Raw genomic sequence first — 23,606 nt, 5'->3', positions numbered from 1 at the left:
CGTATAATGTAGACAAGAACTTTCACATAGAGTTTAATTTCGCGAATCTTGGCTCTCGCAAAATTCGTGAAATTAAAATGCACATGAACATTCCTTGTTTCACAGTAAACTGTACAATGGCTCGGTGACTTAGTGCTGACTGCATGGGTATATAAGGGGTAAAGAAACCATTAGGGTCCTGAACACAATACAACACCCCCATCTCAAATCACAGAAGCATCTAATCGGCTTGATTGTCAACATCAAGAATGAATCTGACCAGTGGGTGAACTGGAGGGACAAATATGTATCTGTCGTCCACCAGCTGAGGCACTGTAAAGGTAGTGTCCAGCGGCTACACTTGCCCTCTCCAGAACGGAATGCCAGCACACCGTACTTGCACTTGACCGCTGGGTTGCAGGGTGTTGGGTAACAGGCTAACCGCAGTGTCAGATTGCATGCCACTTTGGTTTTCTACTTCTTTTGATAGAAATCCCAGACGCCCCACCCCCTTTCTCAATGCCAGGGGAGAGAACCCCGCCCCCTTCCCTCCCGCCCCCATCCAAAAATACATGCCCTTGTTGAGTGACGAGAGCACCGACTACAAGTTCACGGTCAGAGGTGGCAAATGATGAGGCAACCCGGCAGACACTATCCCCTTTGAATTTGGGGCTTTTTACTCCTCTGTGAATTCTTCCAACAGTAGGAAATATTTTTTCATTTTACTCTACACTATGCATTCCATCTTCTCAAACAAATCTGTCCATCTTTGGCATTTTCTTGATTTATTTTCTCTACCTGCAACGCCAGTGTGTCCAGGAGTGATTAATCAATACATCTGAAATTAAGTCTAAAATTTTCACATTTTTTCTACTCTTTCTTATTTTGATTTGTACCAAAACTTTGGTAGCAAAATGACACGACTTCTTGGCAAGACCATTCTTAACGGAATACCCCTGGTCCTGGATCTGGATCTGGATCTGGATGTGTATGATGTGGGGCCCTACTGGGCATAACACATTGGACTAGAGAAGGCCCACGGATAATTAGAAGGTTTTATCGATTGCCTTTTTGAGCGAGTCAGTTGATGACAAGTTGATTGTGGCGTCACTCAGGTGGTTCCACTTGATGACAGTAGATGGGAAGACTGAGTTCCTGAATTGTTCTATTCGTGCTCTTTGATTAAAGCACTTACTGTTATTTGATCGTTGCTTCACCATCAATTGTACACTGGTTAAAAACCTGCATACAATTTAGGGCTTTTTACACTTGTAAATTTTTGCTTAGCCCCGGACCAACGGTGGGGCTAAGGGGGGGCCTTAGCCCCACCGTTGGTACGGGACTATCCTTAGCCCACTTTCTGTTTACACTCGTTTTTGCCAAAGTGGGCTAGCCCCACCGATAGTACGGTACTATCTGGCCCTGCAAAATAGCAGGGGTTAGCACCGCAATTGCGGTGCTAGCACCGCAATTGCGGTGCCAAGCAAGTGAGTGTAAACAGAACGAAAAAATAATCCTGGGCTAAGCGACGGAGATGAAGTCCGACCCTCACTGACCAATCAGAAACAAGGTAATCAAGTGCTGCTGGTGCGTGCGTGTACGTGTACAGTACACAGCGTAATTATGAATATTCATGTGGTTTGGAAAGTCCGGGGCTAAGAAATACGAGTGTAAAAAGGTCAGTTTTCTCCTTAGCCCCGGACAAGAGATAGTACGGGACTAATTGGCGAGTGTAAAAAGCTGAAAAAATTGGTATGGGACTAACGATAGTCCTGGGTCAGAGAAAGTCCGGGGTTAAGAAACACAAGTGTAAAAAGCCCTTTTGACTGCAGTGCATGGTTTACTGAGATGAGTATGTTTCTTAGACCATCACCAGATTTGCCCAAGTTAATGGCCTTTCACTGACAATTTGATCAAGTTCATTGATTTAGACCATTGACCAATGATTGATTTTTAATACTTTCTGCAGTTTATAAAAAAAAAAATGTCTTTTAGTTAATTTCTATTCACAATGCCACATGACAGGAACTGGAACAAGATTGCAACCATGGGCAAACTGCTTCAGATCTGTTTTAGATCTGTTTTCCTTTGTGGAGGCTGAGAATTCTGCACTCTCAAAAGTTATAAATCTGGTACATAATGCTGCCTTACAGACCATGGCATCGCTTAGGGTTGTGATTTGGCTAAAGCCAAGTTTTAATAGACCTTACCCTGACCAATGTCAAGACAATGTCCGGAGAACAAAATTTTTCGCCTCGGGCAATAACACCGCAGGAGAGAGCAAGGGGTACCATTTTAACAGACACATACCAAAAACCTTCTCCAGGTATGTTTCCATGAAGGGGGTGTGTCCACTGATGTGACTACCCCGCCGATTGGCCAGTACAGCCTATTGTTCTAGATTGTGCACATCTACATTGTAAGTAGGCAATTGTGCTAGTAAACAAAATGTGGTTACAATCACTGATTTCAACTACATACAGATCAGTGATTACAATCCATGCACATGATCAGCATACGACGTGTCAATCATTTTTTGTCTGCAATGTTGCCCATGCGTGTTTGAGTGTTTCAAAGGAATGTTATTGCGGGAGAGTTCTAATAGAAGGGTTGTAGGGGTAAAGTTGAACCCTAGATGGCTAAAGTAGAATTTGGCAAAAGTCACCACAACATCATCTGAGCAACATTTTGGGGGGACCGTTTGAACAAGCAGGGTGAAAAAAGATTACCCCCGGATGCTACCTGAAAATGGTAACTCTAGTTTGAAAGGCTCTGTTAAAACGGGGCTTCAGTCATGTCAGTCAAAAGCTGCCTCTAGAGCCAAAGGACCTGGGTTCAATTCCCAAGTCTAATGGTAACTGAGCAATGTTGTGTGTAATCATACCATCCCCACTATTAAGAGGAAAAACACTCTGTCCCAGGGATAGGACTTAAAATGGAGGCCACATGTGTGAGAGAGTCACAACTCATGCACGTAAAAGATCCCACTTCATTTAAATTCATCGCAAAGAGCAGGGTGTTTAACCCGGTGAAGTGGTCCTGTCTCACATTTACCTGAACCCAATGGAAGACCAGCTAGTGCAGGTGAATAATGGGCCATCTGGCCATCTTCTCAGATGAATCAGAGTAAAATAAAACAAACAAACAAACAAGCATTGGTGTATTTTGTCACTTTTGCAACCAGAGCAAAGTAGTATATCCCGCTCAAATGAGACAAGACTGCCTCCAATCAAGCATAGTCATCGCAGACTGTGCACCACGGATGCCATGCAAAAATACCATCGGACACACGATGGCGGAGAGGACAGCCCGCATCGGCCTTCTCCACATGTCTGCCCCGAACCGACGGTCAAACGAATTGGGAGGTAGCTTATGACCAAGCCTCCAGTATCAATATTTTGATACAGGTTTACTCAAGGGTGACTGACCGGCCGCCCACACATTCATCCCAAAGTCTGTCTCCCCAAACGTTCACAAATCGATGCATTTCTCCAACATCCTTTCGTCCAATATCGTGATATGCCAAGCCAACACAGTCAAATGGAAGACATAATCGTGGGTCAAATGTTACACAAGTGCAATGAAAAGCATCCACTACTTTCAGCAGCATATGAAAACAATATTCCCAACAATGAAACTATAAGAATATTTCTCTGCTTAAGAAGAGAAAGAGAGATTGAGCTTACCCAGCGTCCTATTTTTTTTTTTCTGATTTTTTTTTTCTTCCGGTATGAAATATCGTCTCTCCATCGTCTCTAACCCTAGCACTTTCACTTTAAAGTCTGCAAGGTATGTGGATGTAAACACTTCAGGACTGAAAGCTTGGGAAAGTTGTGGATTATCTTCCTCCTTTCCATAGAGAAAGTTGAGAGAAAAAGAATCGGTGCACCTGACCCAGAAAGAAGGCAAGTTGCGGGTTGGCTTCTTCTTTTTGCTGGAAATAAAGTGGGCTTGGGTTTTTTCATCAGATGTGACGTCAAGCTTGCCTTCAACAGACCTCACGCAGACTTCAAGTTTTTACTGATTTTTTACACACCTGTACATGACCACCTGAAAGTAAGATTAATTCATTGAAGTTAGAGTATGAAGTTTGTGGGCTACATTTCACAATATTTCCAGCGTATGTGTAGAGACTGGTTTGGAACACAGGCTTGAAGGCACCCTCCTCCCTAGTTTCGCTGCTCTTTTAAAGGTCCAGTTTACCTTTGGGAGCAGTGATTTCAAAAATTTTCAAGATATCATATTTGATGCATATGTGTAGGTCTGTTGTATCATAAAACATCCTACCATATGAAATATTTGCAATAAAACCTAAAATATAAGGAGATATCAGGGTTTTTCTCAATAAACCGTAACTGTATACGGTTTAGTCTGGAAAATTTTTTATTATAACTAATGTTCACATTTTGTGTATTTAACAACACTTAACATCGATTATATGGATTCAAATTTTGACAGTGGTTGTTTCTATCCCTAACTCACATTTTAGAACTATTTTGTAGCACTAATGCTTTCATCTGCAAATGGTAAATTATGCCTTTAACCACTTTGCAAATCTAGTTTGTTTCCTGGTTTCATGTGACTTTGCATGCGAGCATGGTGGATGGAAATCATTCTGCTCTTGAGTTTGAGCTTGTTGGTATCCAGTTTTCAGGAATTTTTAAACTGGATAAGTACTTGGCTTTCTGTTGAGCTTGAACATGGAATACACACTGGGTTTTCACTTGAGCTTGATTACAGGTTTACTGTTTAGTTGCTGGTTGACACATGACTTTGAACTCAGAGCACATACATAGTGGGTTTCACTTGAGTTTGGACTCAAAAGTTGGTAGTTCTAGTTGGTTCACACTTGAGTTTGAGCACCAGCTTTGTGGTTGGGGATACTCATCAGGATTGTGTGTAGGATATATGGACCTCTAGAATAAAGAAGTGAATGATTTGAGCAACCTGCACGAATAACAGACAAAACAGTAATCAATATGATAATCACAGACAGACAAAAAGTATGTAGGTCACAGCGCAGGGGGTGGGCTATTTTTAGGATGTGGGTCACTTGTTTCTTTAATACCAGGAGCAAAATAGTAAATGGTCAGACGTTTTGGGAGGGGAGTATGAGGGGTTTATTTGGACACTGGCCATTTTCTCATCAATCAGCTGCTCTGTGTACATCTAAATCATTCAGAAATACTACTGAGCTCTTCTTTTTTTCCTTCCAGAGTCGCTTTCCATTGGGAGCAAAACAAAGCCAAAAGTTGTGGAGGAGTGGAACTAAAAATTCAGCATCCAGAATGAAATAGCATCTTCGTTGCCTATGACTTCCTAATACTTCACTCATATCTGTTTATGTTCTAGAATCACAAGTTTTCATTAATTACAAAACAACACTTATGCTTTGAAGACAAAAAAATTATGTTTTTATGACATGAAATATAACTTATCCTTTAATTTTTTAAACATAAGCTTTTTGTATTTATATTTTTAAAAAGTCAACTTATGCTAACAAAAAACAATTTTTTTAATATATAAGATACAAGTTTTTAACTTGAACTTTTTTAATGGAAAAAAGACTTGATAAGAGGTTATCACACAATGCAAATATCCATATGATCTTTTTAATATTTGTTGCTGGCATGTTACCACAATGTATTGAAGACTTCACTGTCGGTTAAGATAAAATCTCCTTCAAGCACTCGGTGAAAGCGTGAGGAAATTTCAAAGATGTTCTCGCAACTCACCTTTAATGAAGGCAATGCTCAACACTATCGCATGCTCTGTTTGGATAGACAGAGCATGCGATAGTGATGAGCATTGCCTTCATTAAAGGTTGCCGTTTTGTGTACAATGAGACATGGGTCTTATGTTGGTCTCCCTGTAGTCAACAACACAGCATTCAACAGGGGAATACCCTGTTCATACGCATATCACTATGAGCAATGCTTACTGGTAGATACGAGCCCAGCACAAATGACAGCTATCTGTTTTCTTTGCTTGCTCTTAACTTTATCTTCTTAATATCATATCATTCCCCTTTAGATAGGTTAATCATGGGAAGGGGGGGGGGGAGATCAGCTCGAAGTCCATCATGCAACAGGCAATAAGCCAATTTGTCTATCAAACACCAATATGGATAGATGACTGCATGTACATGGTGTACCATAGTGCACCTGTTCGTATGTTTCATGCCTCTACCGGCCTTCATCTTTTTTCCGTACCAGGTATTTTGCATTCACTGCACTGCACAACGTTTCATCACAACTAGGTTTCCCTAGACAGATGGTCTCTCTTTTTCTCTCTTTCCTTTCCCTAAAAAAAAAAGTATAGCAGCCAATGTCATGTTGAGGATATGTCCCCTTCCATCCAGCCCGGTCCCAACGGGGGTGACGTCATAATTGGCTTCACGGCCAGCTCTCCCTAAACTTGTCACCAACTTCTACAAACAGGAGCCACTTGTGATCCAAGCATAGATATGCTGTATCATTTAGAAACATGAGGAACTTCATCAAATTTTCTCACCCACCCCTCTCATCCCCCTTTTCCACATCAGCTCCTGATCAGTCAAATATTTTCTCTTTTTTTTCCCTTATTTAAAAAAAAAATATTTTGTGTTCTTCCTCAAAACAAAATAATAACATTTTAAGAAAATGAAGAAAGATTTGACTGGTCAGAAGCTAGTCCTGGATGCTAGCCATGAAACATGTTTTACTGCAAATGTTTGAAAACAGAAGTTGCAAGTCTGTCTATTCTTTTTTTAGTTTCAGAGTGACAACATGGTATCACTTTTTCAAGATGTGATTTGATTGATGTTCATTCCACTGGATGGACTCCCTTCCTACTCCTCAAAACTTACATCATATGATTACAAACTGTAGTACTGTAAAAGTAGAAATTTTCGCGGTGTTGAAATTTTCGCGCATTTCGCGCAAACAGAAATTAGCGCGGAAATAAAAACACGCGAATATTTTTGCTTGCCATACGTTCCTGCGCGTGATGTCTTGATTCCGCGGAATTAAAAACACGCGAAACTCTTCTGACCCGGCCTAGCGCGAAAAATTAGTCGCGCGAAAATATCCACTTTTACAGTATGCAATGTTCCATAAATAATCCTCTACCCCCCCCCCCCCCACCTCACAAAGTCCCATCTCACTAATCTCTACGCCTAACACTATCCCAACTCTACAACCTATCCCAACTCCAGCCCTAATGCTAACTCCCAAACTTGCTACCAAGCCCACGTACTTCCTGGAATATGTTTTGGGTTGACATGAAATTGATGCAATTTGACAATTCAAGAACCTTCTCTTTGAAGGTCCTATGAAGGCAAACAGTTTTTGCACAAGCAATTTTTCCAGGCTCGGTCAGGTAAAGATGAATTTTGCATGTTTTTAATTTCATGGGCGGTCACGGCAATTTAGCAAGCACCTCAAACAGCTTACCGCTGCTGTCATGGCAATTTAGGCTTTGGCAGCATATGGTGAAAAGTAACAGCAGCAAATTCACTCATATTCCAGGACTGGCAAAGAAGAAAACTACCATGGAATAGACCTTAGCTACATTTAATAAACATTGCACGATACATTGCAGAATCTACAGAGAAATGAGTTTCTATATGGTGGAGTTACACAGTTACCCTACGGGGACAGGATCAATGCAAATGCTGTTAAAGTGGAAATTTTTGCCTTGTGGATATTTTTGTGCATTTCACGCTACCAGAAATTACAAGTAGCACAATAATAAAAGCACGCAAACATTTCTGCTTGATGTACAAGTATATGTAGCACTACTGAATGTTTTGATTCTATGGAATTACAAACACATGAACTTCATATTACCCAACTGAGCGCAAAAAAAGAGAAAATTTCTGCTTTCACATTTTTTTGTTACATTTGATTAATCATTTAAAGGGGGAAATTGATCAATCTCAAAAAGGAGTTCCTCTTTACTACTGCGGAGAGCCAAAGGCATTTGACATTAATAAAAAAAAAGGCCTATGCAAAAAAGCAAAAAAAAACAAACAAACAAAATCATACTTTCATTTTCCAACACAAGCACTGGAAACCTGATTTGAACTCTGTTGTATTGCAGTTTTGGTACAATGTGTTGTCTTCACATAATACTTGCATGAATGTGATGGGGGGGGGGGGAAGGGGAGCAGAGCCAACTACAAGAAAAAAAAAATGTCTCGTCTAGACGGACAAATTCCTGTCATTGCCATTGCCCCTTGGTGACTTGGCACTGCTGGTAGGATTACAGGTGTTTGCTGCATAAGCACTTAGCCTACCACCAAAACCCCAAACCTCTTTGCCCATGGACATTCTGAAAAAAGCTGTCATGTTTTTAAATCAAGACTACCCTCAATTTGTCCTGAGTTAAGAAAGACAAGCCACAGATAGTATGATGATCGTCAGTGACGATGTTGCTGTGGCAGTACAAGATTGAATGGCACATATAGAGATTGCACAGTCTTGAAACTAGACTAGGAAATGATAAAATGAATAAGATATTTTATTCTTAATGGGCACATGTGTTTTGAAGGGCATACCATTCCCACTCACCCCAGCTTTTTCAGTCATCAATTCATTCAACTACAACTGCCCCTAATGACCACTTCTACGTCACAAATTGCGCTGAGGGTCACTGCATCACGCAAGCCACTGGCCAGGGCAAAGTACGACCGATGCAGCACAATTCAGAAACATCTGTCCAATAACAAGCCACTTCTATTGGGCAGGTGCCAGTGGATTTTCTCACTCCATATTTGTCAACAAAACAGGAGCATACAAAAAGAACCAAAAAATGAAGAAAATTGTTTCATTCACACTAGGCCTGTTCACACATGTAAGAGTTAAAACAATTTCCAAAAATTATATTTTTTTGCAACATGATGCAAAAATCAGTACCAGTTCTTCATGTGTGTGGGGACACAAATATCACCAACATGAATGCTCACAAAAGAAAATAAAAATGATAATCTCTACCTACTGTATTGAAATTTGCATTACCTTGAAAAACAAACAAACAGAAGTTCATCTAGGGTTAGGTGGTAAACCCTCCAGTCATTTTGCTGCCATGCAATTAGAAATAGTATTTAATCCGCAGCGGAATAAGTTTCTCAGGGGGTCATACAACTGTAAGTGAATGATACCGAATCACACTGATTTTTGCATAGTAATCCACGCCCATGACTCTTGCATGTGAACAGGGCTCCTGTTCCACTTTCTAGATATTCTTATCTTTACACATGCACACAAATTGCAAAACATGTTTCAATGTATTCATTTATGCATCTATTATCTATCAAGCTGAGTACATCCATTCTTCTTGTGGCTCAATGATGTACATGTAACAGGGGCGGATCCAGGAATTCAGTAAAGGGGAGGCGCCTTTACAAAATTAAAGGGGGGTGTGCACACCCCTACCATTTTTTCCCTTTTTATTTCTTTTGTTTTAAGGTGTTAACACAAAGTAAAGAGGGGCGCGCCCAGTGCCCCCCCCCCCCCCCCCGATCCGCCACTGATGTAATGACCCCCCACCCCCTTGCCTCTGATCTTTGAAGAGTTTTTCAAACATTTTGAAGTCTTGATGCAAACCCTCATTGGGATATGATGAACCTGCAAACACACACACACACACACACACACACACACACACAAAACAACAACGACATGCACAGGCGTTGCGGTCAATTGCATTACTACCCTTGACCCTTAGACAATTGTGAAACGTCACAAGTGAAAACAAAACTTTCGGACAGCAGGAACCGCAAACATGCTAGAATCCCATCTGCTACAGACAGGTAATCTCCCAAACACTGCTCTTTCCTATTCTAGAAGATACAACATACATCCCCCAAAAACAAAACAAAACAAAGCAATACAAAAACAAAAACAAAACAAACTAACAATCAATAACAATAAAGGTCAATTAAATAATACTAGTAGTAATTTAGGTCAAATAAGAAGCAAAAAAAAAAGTGAGGAATACAATCAGACTTTAAAGCTCTAATATACTTTTGGTCACAAATTTCACTAAATCAATTCTATTTGTATAACTACAAACATCATTAAAAATGAGTAAATCATTGCTATGGATATTTGTTACAAAATCTACTCAGTTTCTGAACTGTAACTACCAACTATCTGTTATAAATTTCAAGGATAAATCAAATGCCATTGTACCAGATAACTAATCTATAAATGTCTGTGATATTGGCAAACAAACAAATAACAGAAAATAAAAATCATATGTGCATTCCAAGACCATTTCTACAATAATGCAACTGCCCTTGTTTAATGATTTTTCAGAGATGAGAGGGATATTCTGTTTGACTGTATTTATAATGCAATAATACAATTGCCCCTAAACACCTTTGTAAAATCCATCACACGGGTTCTTCATCAGGGAAACATCTCAAAGTCTATTGTCAAACGTCTGTCTTCCATCAATTGTCAATATTATTTTTTTTTTTCGTCTAACCAACCAGACACACAATGTAACCTGACGATACAAGCGAGGGGAAATTCCCTTCACCAGCTGTTTGATAACAAGCCAGAGATAATTCACTCCTGAGATGTAGCAGCACCAAAGCCCTTTAGTCCCATTAACCCAAAAAAGTTGATGTGACTCTCTTTGACAGAAAGCATCCCTGAAGCAGAAGGCAACACATGTTCATCAGATAGTCCTCAACCCAAAATGTTCAATTTACTTTCTTCCCCCATTTCCCTTCATGTTCTTCTGTTCATTGCCAATGTACAGTGCACAATGCCAACTGCCCCCTTGCCATTTGGCAATAAACTTTTTTAAAAATGCACTTGTGGACTTATGTGCTCATTTTTTTTTTTTTTTTTTTTTTTTGGGGGGGGGGATAGATTATACCATCAATTCTCATATCATTCAAAAGGATGGTATAGTATTGGTGGAGGTGAGGACTGAGTTTTTAACATTTTGCGAGATACCAAGAAACCACAAATAAAATGGTGCAGAGCATACCATTTTAAGAGGAATTCAAAGTTAAGTTGATGAAAATTAAGACAAAGTGATCCTAATAAAAGATGGATCCCACCTTTTAATAGGATTGCTCTCTTTTTTTTTGGGGGGGGGGGGATATCTCAAGCCATTTCGAAACCAATTTTTCTCAAAGAAACGTTGAATCCCTCTTGGGGAATTACATACACTTTCATATTCAATTTTTGAGATTTCTCATTACCTCACCCAAATATGTTAGAAACCGGAGATTAGGTCTCAACCGTCGGACGATCCCTTTAACTTAGTTTGACTGGTCGCTCCCATCCCTCCTTCTTTACATCCACCTGCTCCTCATTCATCCTCTTCAATTTCACCATTTTATTTTTAGCCTTTTTGTCAAAGGCCTTCTTCCTTAAAGGGTGTGTACAGTTCTGGTTGAGGTGAGGATTTAGCTTTTAATGTTTTGCAAGATATCCAGAAACCACTCTATGAGATGTCAAAGAGCATGCAATTCCATGGGGTATCAAAAGTTTATTTGATGAAAATCGGTTTTGAAATGGCTGAGATATCCAAAAACAAGGTGAAACAAAGAGATCCTAATAAAGTTGTGGCATGTCGCCTTTTATTATTATCACTTTTTTTGATATCTCAGCCATTTGAAAACAAATTTTCATCAAATAAACGTTGAACCTTTCTTAAAATTACATGCTCTTTCATATTTCATAAGAGGTTTCTCATTATCTCACTTAGGAATGTGCAAAACATGAATCCCCACCTCAACCAGTACTGTACAGTCCCTTAACCCTACGAGTGTTGATTGGCACAGACTTCACAGCTTTAATACACACTGTCCAAAGTTCCTGGAACAGAAAGGGTGGACTGTCACAGCATCATAACCTAAAAATGCTCTAAACTTTCTACACAAGTAACTTACATACGATAATAGCCATATTCATACACAAACAGGTTATAGGGCAATTTTGTACCCTCTGGACAATTACCCCCCCCCCCCTCCCCTCCCCCCACCCATTCCCCTGACCCTAACCCTAAACCTAATCCTGAACTTAATCCTAACCCAAACTCTAACCCTAAACCTAAATTAACCCTAACCTTTACTTTAACGTTATCACTAACCAGTTTTTTATCGGGGGGGGGGGGGGGGGGGAGATGCAAAATTGATTTTATTTCCCGCCAAAGATTACTTGGATACAAATGAAGTGCTTCAAGCCTTCAGACTGCGCATGCCTGAACCATGACCAGAACATGACTCAAAAAACCCAACTGAGTGTACAGAAGAGTTACATTTATGGGATTTAAAGGGATTGTGTAGTTTTGGTTGAGATCTAATTTTAGGTTTCTAACTTTTTTTGGTGAGATAATGAGAAATCTCGTATGAAATATGAAAGAGCATGTAATTCTAAGAGGTATTCAACATTTATTTGATGGAAATTGGTTTTGAAATGGCTGAGATATCCAAAAAAGAGTGATTCTAATAAAGTGTTGGACCCACACTTTATTACGATCGCTTTGTTATACTTTGTTTTTGGATTTTTCAGTCATTCCAAACCCGATTTTCATCAAATAAACTTTGAATTCCTCTTAAAATGGTATGCTCTGTACTACATCATAAGTGTTTTCTTGGTATCTCGCAAAAAGTTAAACGCCCAATTCTCCTCTCCACCAATACTGTACCATCCCTTTAAAAAAAAGAAAAAATGATGGTTTCTCTGCATGCCATTCACACACGCCGCTCATAGCAAATTATCACGAGTTAAAAAAAACAACAACAAGTGGGATTGATCTTTCCTTCATGGCTTTCAGAAATGCACATTTTTACTTCTGTTACTACATGTATCTCTTCTTTAGTCCACTTTGATACTCTCTCCATCTCTCTCCCTTCCTACCCCCCCCCCCACCTCTTGTTCTTCCTCCATGGGGCAATTCTGTGATTAGTTCTAGGTTAACTACCTCTCTGAGGAGCTCTCAGAACGATCCCTGTAACGGTGCAAAGCCAACATCCGCCCGTGCTTCCTCGCCTTGATAAAAAAACTAGATAACCGGATTACCGACTGGAAGTGAAAAAGGAGAGGAAAAAAAGAGGAGAAAGTGTCACAGAGAGAGGAAGTTAGAGATGGAGAGAGAGGAAGAGAGATGGAGAGAGAGGAAGAGAATGAAGATTTACATTTGCAGTAAGGACAGTTAGCCAGGCTCCTCCCCCTTGTTTTGTTTTGGTTGGCTGAAGTTTACCACAGCCAATGAAAATCACCGGCAGCCCTTGGCGGAAAGTAAAGGCATAAAATGGAGTTGTAACATTGGGTAGAAGTCATTCAATCTTTGGATGTTTCTCTGCCAACTCTTGCCAGATTGGCCAACACCTTGCATCTTGACTTTTTATCAAGTGAAAAATCGGGGACTTCTCGGAAGAGCGCTGGCATCATGGAATCATTGTCGGTGCATAACTTGCTTCCGCCGAGCACGACATTGGTCATCCTGCCCTACGGATACCTGTCCACGTACAGCTACAAGAACCTGACTGGCATCATTGAAATGTAAGAATACTCTGCTGTTGTTTTTTAATGCTGTTGTTACGTAATACATGCTGTGAAAAGGGACATTGACTTTTATGATTCATTTGTATGGTCTGAGTGATTCTGTAACCTAATTTTCCAGGCCGCTGATACAGTGACGGCCAGATGGGCTGCGGATAGGAAATAGCTTCCCTCACAATCTCACGCAACCGCTTTTATCTCCAGCTATCTCGTACTATCGAGAATCCATTCCATGTTTTTATCACTGCTGCCGATCAAGATTTTGATCTTCATTACCACCTGAAAATACCTTGAAAATATATGTAACTGACAACTGAGTGTGTGTTTATTTTACATGAATGCACTTTCCACAGAATTATCTTTTTTGTTCTCTTAAGATATACACTGTAATTTTCTTTTATATTCCCAAACTCATCTTTATATTCCTCTCCGCATTTCAGCTTGTACTGTGTATGTAATTACTCCTGCTATACGTCTTTGTGATATTAGTTCATACACAAGATTATTTTTTTATCCAAATCCAAGAGTACTTTTTTATCCAACGCTATCATCTCTTTATTTTTTCACAAACATCTCACAACTCACTTGAAATCATAAAGTGCCCAAGAACCACAACCAGTCGGCACCTTTGCAATTTCTGTCTCAAATATCTCAGCGAATAAGACTTACTCTGGAGTTTTGTGAAGTTTTGCTAATTTTTCTTTCAATGCCATTCAAAACTGGGAACGCACAAGGAAAAGGTTACCAAAAATATGAACGCCAGCATCAGCACTAACAAGACTTCATGACCGGACTACCTCCCAAGTAAAAATAAAAGTATTTACAACAACAACAAAAAAAGGCAAAAAAGCTTGAGATCTACCTGGGCATCTGTCAAAACTGTTTTGACTAGTCCTAAGCAGACACTTTCTCTCCCTTGTTTCCCATTTACCTAACGAGTTCAATGTCATCTCATGTGACGTCACTTGCACTGGGCCAAGTGGTCAGTCCTCTTCCTAAGGCCGAGCCAAAGTTTTGGTGTTTGTTTGGTTTTTTTTCCTCTCCTTTCCCACAACCTTTCTACTTCCCCATTGCGTGACCAGGACCGGACACAAGGGATGTAATCAACTGGTCATTAAATTCCTCTTCAATTATCAGCTGGTAGAATGCTTGGCCGTTATCACAGGCTTGACCTTTCCTGCACGTGACCTTTTGGGTTGAAGATGTGGGGGGGGGGGTGGCTAGAAAGTGGGTGTTGACATTGCCAACTTTTGCTCCCCTTTGCTTGTCCATTTCGGAACTGGTAAATGTGCAAACGCATGTCATAGTGAAATATAAGCTGTAACTGCAATTTGATAGATAAACATACCATCTGAACTCCGCTAACCTTGTATTCGCAGCATACAATGCATTCTGGCATTTAGAGAAAAAAAACATCTAGTTTCTCAATTAATTGCCCTTCTGCACTTTAAGTTGTACTGCTTGTTAACAATACAAAACCAGTTCCATGTATAATGACATTGTCAGCATCACATTGATACTTTAGTATATTGATACTTTAGTAGCGACAGATCTTACAAAAACACAAATAAATAAACTGAAAAGGCAGCTGAAATGTAAATCGCAAAGTATTTAAATGAAATTAATTTGGAACTCATGATGTCCAGGTCAAGTACTGAAACTAGAATCCTACTCTCTGCAACTGATAACTGTAACTGCACAAAACAACAGGATAAGGATCCAATGAACATTTCAGTCCAATTAATTTCTAGGCATTAGAGGAACACATGCAAAATGTAGCATAGGCAGGCACTTGCAAGCAACATCACAGATTCACATAAAACTTTCAAAGTGAATCGCCATTTACAAAAGAGAACATATATGAATGAAAAAACAACAACTGATGAATAGATAAAAAACAAAGTCATAGTAGTATTAACAATATCAAAGCATTTCCTTAAGAAGAAAAAAAAAAATGCTTCAATTCCAAGAGTACTCATGTAAAATATAAGTAACAAAAATATTTTTGAAAACAGCCTTGTAGTACCATACCCCAGTACTCCATGCTGAATAGAATTGAACTCTGCAACTGACCAGGTCAAAGACAGCCTACGGCCAGGTAAGAAGTGCAGACATAACAATAAAATCAATACTGGAAAAAGGTTATGTATGAGGTCAATTGTAGTTCAAAAGTAGCAGTCTTTGTGGGTGTTTTGTGACAAAATCTGGATGGAGTTTTAGTCCTAAAATATACCAAAAAAAAATCATATGCAAACACTAGAAGGTATTTATGATAAAATGATTTTAAAACAATGAAATTCAATTTACTTTGAAGGAATTACTGTCACTCATGAAGAGATAAAAGTAGCATGTTTTCTTCTGCGGTGGCTATCAATGTAGCAATTCAAAGACCAATACAAGAAAAAAAAAGAAGCTTAAAATATCTACAGCCACAAGATCAGGATGACAGACAAAATATACAACACTGAAACTGACTTCAACCATCATGGCAAAATTATTGTGTATATATGAATAATATGCACTGCTGAGTGGGGCAAACCGATGCAGGTTGTACATTACAAGCAACAGGAGAGTAGGGGGCGGAGCTTACATTGCAAAAGTGCATGCAGAGGGAAAGTGCTGAGATATGAATATGCATGAGCCCTCTGCAGGGGAATTTTTTTTCTCCTTTTCTCTCTCCCTCTCTGTTGTGGGCAGACGGTACGGGCCAATCAGAATGGCTCAAACCGGCAGCTCTTTCTACAATCTAATGAATGAATGTGTGTGGCAGGAGAGAGCCAATGAATGCACGGGCTGACCGCGATTGGCAGGCTATGCCTAAACTGCAGCAAGGGGGGAGGGGCCTGTCGATGCCACAGAACTAAAAGGAATTTCAAGTTCTCATGCAAAGGTAGAGAGTGCTGCTCTGTTAGATTACAAACTGGACTGGTAAAGGTATTGCCAAATGAGTTAATCTGAAATCAGGAATGCCTGACAGATGTGCCTAGCTAGCTGGAGATAAAGAGTTGTGAAATGGCATCAGCATAGAGGCAAAAACTCATCAGCTCTTTGCCGGACATTTTGGTGTCATAACCTGCGACAGATAAACGAGAAATGGTGTTAATGTATGCGTGGAGACCTCAAGACTACCAGTCAGATGACGAAGTGGATATTTGTGGCACTGTATGAATACCGGTAGTTGTTCCATACGAAAGACGTACTGTCTACAGGTTGTCTCAGTCGAACAGGAGCGGCGGATTAAAATGGAAAGAAAAATATATGTGGGTCTGCTACTCCAAAAGGGTTGTTACAACTTGAGATAAGAGTTGCAGCCTTTTTCTAATAGACTATCACCAATCTAGTTGGAGTGTGATATCGGTCTGTTTCATTCATGCCAAAATGACTGTAATCTGCTCCAATCCATTTCTTGGAATATGCAAGTACCTGGGAGGAAGTGATGTATTTTATTGGGATCATTTGCTTTGCTCCTGCCATACCGTGACCGCTGTGAACGTTGGCATCGCCTCGTCCCTTCGCCGCTGTGGTTAATGTCAGAAACTTGTTCACAGGAAGGCAGATACATGCTTATATACAGGACAGTTTTCTCCAAAACATCTTTCATATACAGTAAGTCTTCATCATGTTCTCCTTCTGAAGACATAGAGTTCTGATGAAAGCTCAGACTCAGTAGTCAGATTACTTATGTCTTTATTTTTGCTGTTTTCCCTTCCAAGCTTGACTGCATTTCAGCAAGAATCACAACACTTTTTCATCATGAGGTGGCTTACATTACCATTTCCTCTCGCCATCTGATTTTGTTCGCAGGTTGAGCAGCACAACTTCCACCATTCCTCAGCCAGTCTTGAGAGTGCAGGGGAATATGGCTCTGTTCTTGGTGCTGGCCCTGATTGTGTCAAGTCTCATCGTCTACTACTGTCAGGAGTGGGTGGATTTCAACATCAATAAGGTGCCCCCCGGCCCCACATCCCTCCCTTTCATCGGCAACATCCTGCAGCTCAAATCCAAGGCCCTCCATCACGCCATCAACGATCTCGCGGACCGATTCGGCAGCGTCTTCAGCATCAAGATGGGCCGTCAGCGCGTCATCATGCTCAACGATGCACAGACGGTCAAGGCGGCTTACAACGGGCCGAATTTCACCAATCGACCCAGCGTCTTCTCCATCGACTTCTTCGTCAACAAGGGTTTCATGGCCTGCCAGAACAAGCACGACTTCCGCATTCACACCAAGCTGATGAAGCACGCCTTCCAGGCGATCACTTACACCAGTCTTGGGGACAAGCTCGTGGAGGAGGCACAGCATCTTATGGAGAGGTTTGAGTCGTACAGGGGCCAGGCTTTTAACCCCCGCGAGGATCTCAACCTTGTCTCCCTCAACATCCTTCACAACATCGCCTTCGGAAAGCGCTACGAGAAGGGAGATGCCGAACTCCAGGAGATCTTCGACTACTCCGCCCGCATCATGAAGGGCGTGTCCCCGGTCCACCCCGTCAACCTCATCCCCTGGCTGCAGCGCTACCCAAACCCCTGGATGAAGGAGCTGACGGAGGCACGCCAGAAGCGCGACGACATGCTGCTGCGTTTCTACGAGGAGCATCGGGAGAGCTACATGGAGGGGGAGATTCGGGACATGGTGGACGCTTTGATCAAGGTATCTCGGGATGCAGAGGAGTCCGGGGACATGGAGACTCTCAGCCTTCTCTCACCTCTCCACATCATCACCAACATCTGGACAATATTTTTTGCAGGTATGTCATGATTCTTCACTTATATACTTCATTGCAAACCTAACGCAAATAAAGATTAAATGTAACAGCAGCTATTTCATGCAAGTAGAATTTATTTACTGCCTAGTAATTATTTTAACGGATATCAAGACATACTGTAGCAGCACACCTCTTGATCTCAACTGTCCAGTGTTTTAGAGCCCATGGCATTATTTGGGGTTTTCGTAGCACAGATGTATTATATCAACCTCTGTGGACAGTAAATGAAGCTTAAAAGAAAATTATCCCTTTGTCACACTACAGAAAGGATTCCCTAGAATGTCCTTTTTTTATCACACTGACTTTTTTATACCAAAACATCAAAAACTCTTCTTCAAAAGAGAGTAAAAAAGAGTTAGGAGAGTATTGACCTTGTTGTGAACTATTGCTCTGGTGCAGCCCACAGTAGATTCAGTGCATACAAAAGTTCACTCCGCTGCGGCAGGTGGAATGCTTGTTTTCTTAGCCGTCTCCTCTCTTCACAGCGACAACCGCCCTCAACGTAATGTGAACTTGATCCTGTCTAAACCACATGCAGTCATTAGTCTCCTTGCTTGCATTCCCTAATTATTCGTCCGTGCCTCCCGCCCCCTTCACCTCGAGGGAAAACTGGCAAATCTCCCCATATCTGAAGAAGTCATCATCATCATAATCATCATTCTAAAAAAGTTCTTGAAAAACAGAAAATGGCCAGTGTACTAATAGTAATAGTTAAACTTGTATTACTATAGAACAAATACTCAGAAAACAAATTGTAATTTTGATACTTTACCTGTTTTACTATAGAACAGATACTCAGAATTTTATGATGCCATGTTCACAGACAATCTATTAGAACCCTAAAAGAAGCAATCCGCAATACAAACTTCTATTCAAATTTCATCTATCCAGCCACAATGCTCCCACACCAATCCAACTTATTATCATTTTTTTCACAAACACCCTAGCAAAAGTAACCTAAACTAACAGTAATTTAATGCAGTTTCTATAAACATGATAAAGGCGATTAAAAAAAAAAAAAATTACCAATGCATATTTTTCAAAGAGTCCTGAGGTACCACTAAATAGGCTGAAAGTGATTGGCAATAATATTGCAATTACCTCTATAATATGACCATATTTTAAGCTCTAACATTCCAGAGAGAATCCTGCTCACACAAATGCAGATATAACAGTGACTTTAACTGAGACAAATAACATTAAAAAAGAGAGAAATGGCAGTATAGACTAGTCTGAGAGTACTGCACAGATCCTAATACTCAAAATCTGGGTTTTGTTTTCTTCTAACTGCTAATGCTAACAAAACCTGTCATATTTGCAATTGATGATGGAGATTAAATACATATATTTGCAATATTGACCCCAAAAACCAATTGTCTGGGAAAGAAACTTCCAGACAGTGATCTATAGAGGGGATAAAATGAGAAACGTTCAAAAATGTCAAATCCATGTGTCGTCGAAAAAGCTGCAAAACCAACACACTTCAGTTCGGCGACTGTTTCTGTTTACGAAACCTTCACTTCTACGGAAACAAATCCCGGAGCCCGGAGGGGGAGGGATTAACTCCTGCAAATTTGGAAGCAACAAAACGTCTAAGCTAACTGCCAGAGGAGGCAGAAGCATATAAACACATCTATATATTCACGGCATAATGCCGACTCAATTCACCTCTTTTTTTCCATTCTCCCCCCATCCCCTCAGGAGCTTGACACAATTTCGAGTGCCCTTTCGAGTTCTGCCAGACGAAAAACCCATTCACATTATGACCCAGTACTGACAGAACCCAACAACCCAGACAGAATGTTCCCTCTGCATGACCAATGCTAGGTTCATTCACACTGTGACACATTTTCGGCCATCTGTTTTCTCATTCCTGAATTAGCCAGACTTGAAAACATATCCTCTCCACACTGAAATTTCACTGGGAAGCACAATGAGTACAAATTGGTTTAATCTGAAGCTATGGATGAGTATTCAAGACGCATTGATTCTCACAAAAAGCATGCATAATAGACAGCTAATAGCAAGTATGAAGTGGTACCCTTGTGTGGTATAAATTCAGTGTGAACGGGGGGGGGGGGGGGGGGGGGGGAGACGTTGACAAGCTCCTGCAGCAAATGTTTCAAGTTCATTACCACAATATTCTGGGTGCATGTACTTTTCTGCAATGCAGTGGCAGTGTGTGGGCACAGACCTCACTTGCCATTTTTGTCAAAGAAGAACACAAGTTCTCTCTCTTTCCACCCCCGTTAAAAAGAGCCACTTAAGGCTGTATGTTTAAAGTAACCCAGAAACCAATACACATGGCCTATTTTCACTTCTTCGAGATGGAGTGAATTCTTTGCATACCCATCCAACCCCACCCCACCCCATTTCCACTAGACAGGCAGCATTTCAACTTTTCTCACCAGAAGATGTATCATTCCACTGACACACAATGTAACGATCAACAATTGGCCGTAACTGTAGATGATTAGACAGAACAAATTAGATAATACAGGACTTTTCCCAAATCTGTTTCACCCTTCCCCCTCTTTACATTGACCTTTATCTGTACTGGGTGTTCAAAAGTATTCATACAATATATTTTATTCCACAATGAGTTATCACAAAGTTCTTGTTTGCTGGTGTTGTTTTTCAAAAACAACTTTGAAACGCATCACGCCATCCCTTCCTATAACCTTTTGCACCTCCAGGCACTGACACCATTCACAACGCACTGCTCTGGGTACTTCTGTACATGGCCGTCTTTCCGAAGGTCCAGGAACGGGTGCAAGAGGAGATCGATCGCGTGATCGGGGAACGGACACCGTGCCTCGAGGACGAGCAGGCCCTCCCCTACCTATGTGAGTAGAGTTCAGAATTGGTCTCGCTTATGTTGACCCATTGAGGATGAGCTGATTTTACTACAACACACATTCCCACAGACACTTGCCCAAGCATACTTGGGATTTGTCTTCAACGGGTTAATGATGGGATGAATGTACTATGTGATGAAATGATCAGTTTCAATGCTGGGGTACATGTAGTACTGTACATAAATTCATAACAAGACTGCTATCTCAAGTACGTGAATAATAACAAGTACAGAATTATCTTTACTCACCCCACATGCTTTTAATGTGGACAGACACCTAATCCAGAAAACAATAAAGGTCAAGGAACTACAATTAGAATCAAACATGATTCTTGCATTATCAGTTAGCATCTTGTTTTTAAAAACTGTGCTGCCACATGAAGGCATGCAGATTTTCTTGGCACATTCATAGAACATGAATCTCTTTAATTCAAAAAAGGGCACGACACTCTCTGTCATTGTAAACTCTTAAGAGACATTTTTGTTTGTTTGATTTTTGAATTCTACAGGTGCAACCTTCTACGAAACCCTGCGCTTCAGTTCCCTGTCCCTCCTGGGGGTTCCCCACGCAGCCGTCTGTGACACCACCATCAATGGATACCACGTACCAGCAGGTAAGGCAGTCGCCCCATCATCTATCCACTATAGCTGGCTGCAAACCCAGCTGGGTGAAATAAAATCTATCTATGAGTGGTGAAATATCAAAAGTCTTCTGCATCAATCGAGTTCACTGGTTTTGTTTGCAGAGGGAATATAGTTTACAACCATTTGATGTTATCTAGTGCTGCAAACAAACATGTACATGTACTGCAAGGAAAATGACAGCTTTATTCAAGGGGTCACACAACAGCTAGAAATATGGTTAAATTAGGTGATAAAAAAATATGGAAAACTATGATTGGAATCAGACATAGGCAGAGTTAACTTGCATCCTTTTTTAGACACATTGATCTATCTATTCATATGAAATTTTCTGTGTGCTTTGCATTAGATCATTTATTGTTGTCTTATCAAAAATGAATAAATAAAAGATGGTAGATGAGTGATTTTTCACGGCTCAATTTTTTTATTCATCACAGGAACACAAGTTCTTGCAAATTTCTGGGCGATCAACCGTGACAAAACCAAATGGCACGAGCCAGATGAGTTCCGCCCCGAGCGTTTCCTTGACGACAACGGCCAGCTGAGGAATATGAAGGACTTCCCACACTTCATGCCCTTCTCCACCGGCCGGAGGGCGTGTCTGGGGAAGAACATCGGCAAGTCCGAGGTGATCGTCCTCTCGGCCTGCCTCCTGCAGAGGATGACTGTCACGGCCCCAGAGGGCGAGGGCGCCCAGGAGCTGACCCTCGAGCCCGAAGTCCACTTTGACTTGGTGCCCAAGCAGTACAGCATCGTCGTCAAACCTCGCGACGGCACACTCGTACAGGCTGCATGATGGGCAAGCCGGCAACGGTGCCAGTTTTGGGACACGTACCGTACAACAAACTGCAAAATAGCTTATTCGATGTCTGCCATGGCTCATACACTTTTCATTGCGACAAAGGCTGCTGCATTCACTTTAAATACATACTGCGCAGTTCATTCACCATGACGTGCGCTGGTTATAGAGCCATGCATATTTCACTGCCCTCTGGACAAAACTTGGGTGATTGTGCCAATATCAGCAGAGGTGTATTCATCTGATCTTCTCCATTTCTTTGACTTCTTTTTAATACTATGGCTGTACATTCATGCCCCTACACAGCAGAGACGTACTACATGTACCACAATCAGTGCCATGCATTTTCTGCCAAATGAATGCTGTCATCTAGCCTGTGTGTACATACCTACTGTGTACAGTTTTATTTGGAAGAGCTTATGAAATACTTTACAACATACTGTGTAAATTATTGTAGAGACATACTAACTATGGCTTTCTGTATAACAGTATTTATTGCTTTCAAATGTACAGAAGTACTGAAGAAATATGTATATCTGGCACTGCTCCTGATCTTTTCTTCTCTTTTTTAATTTTTTATTTATTTTTTGATAGTCCATGGACACTGATCATCGTGAGACATTCTTGCCTCTGTTTTCATGGCTGACAAACACTTTTGATTGTGATATTCTAATAAGATTCTAATGCTAGCTCAAGACTTCCAAAAAGCTGGCACCTGTCTTGTTTTTCATCGAGCAAAAACTGAACAAATTGCGGTACTTACAGTGTACTGATGCAAAGTACAACTAAAAATTGTAAGATATTATACTACTATGGCTGCATATGATTTTTTTTTTTCAAGACACATTTTTTTTTTATGTAATGCAAACATAGGCAGCTGACATAAATAGGAAGGCAACGAAAGTGACACACGGTGCAGAAAACAGACACGTACAGTGAGTGTATGTATCGGATTAAGTGGAGAACTTTATCCCTGTACTGAACTGCACAATGATGGAGTCTGTGGATACAGCATTGCTATTCTCTATTCTTAAACCTGCTGCATTGTACAT

At 40.7% G+C, this 23,606-nt stretch overlaps 2 protein-coding genes across 2 annotated transcripts in view; one reads left to right on the top strand and one right to left on the bottom strand.

Annotated features, from left to right (window-relative positions):
- The window catches only part of LOC140243330 (SWI/SNF-related matrix-associated actin-dependent regulator of chromatin subfamily D member 1-like), a 259,082-nt gene that overhangs the window by 229,599 nt on the left and 5,877 nt on the right, over positions 1–23,606 (bottom strand). The gene's annotated exons all lie outside the window — the stretch shown is intronic.
- On the top strand, positions 894–22,551 carry LOC140243762 (cytochrome P450 2J4-like). The gene is made up of 6 exons (XM_072323428.1): positions 894–967; positions 13,305–13,490; positions 17,295–18,238; positions 20,953–21,102; positions 21,623–21,727; positions 22,193–22,551. Exons 1-6 carry the CDS (start codon positions 894–896, stop codon positions 22,549–22,551), a joined length of 1,818 nt encoding a protein of 605 aa, XP_072179529.1.

The sequence above is a fragment of the Diadema setosum genome, chromosome 20 (genome assembly GCF_964275005.1).
Source record: "Diadema setosum chromosome 20, eeDiaSeto1, whole genome shotgun sequence".
Taxonomy (NCBI): domain Eukaryota; kingdom Metazoa; phylum Echinodermata; class Echinoidea; order Diadematoida; family Diadematidae; genus Diadema; species Diadema setosum.
This window is presented reverse-complemented; position numbering and strand designations above follow the sequence as displayed.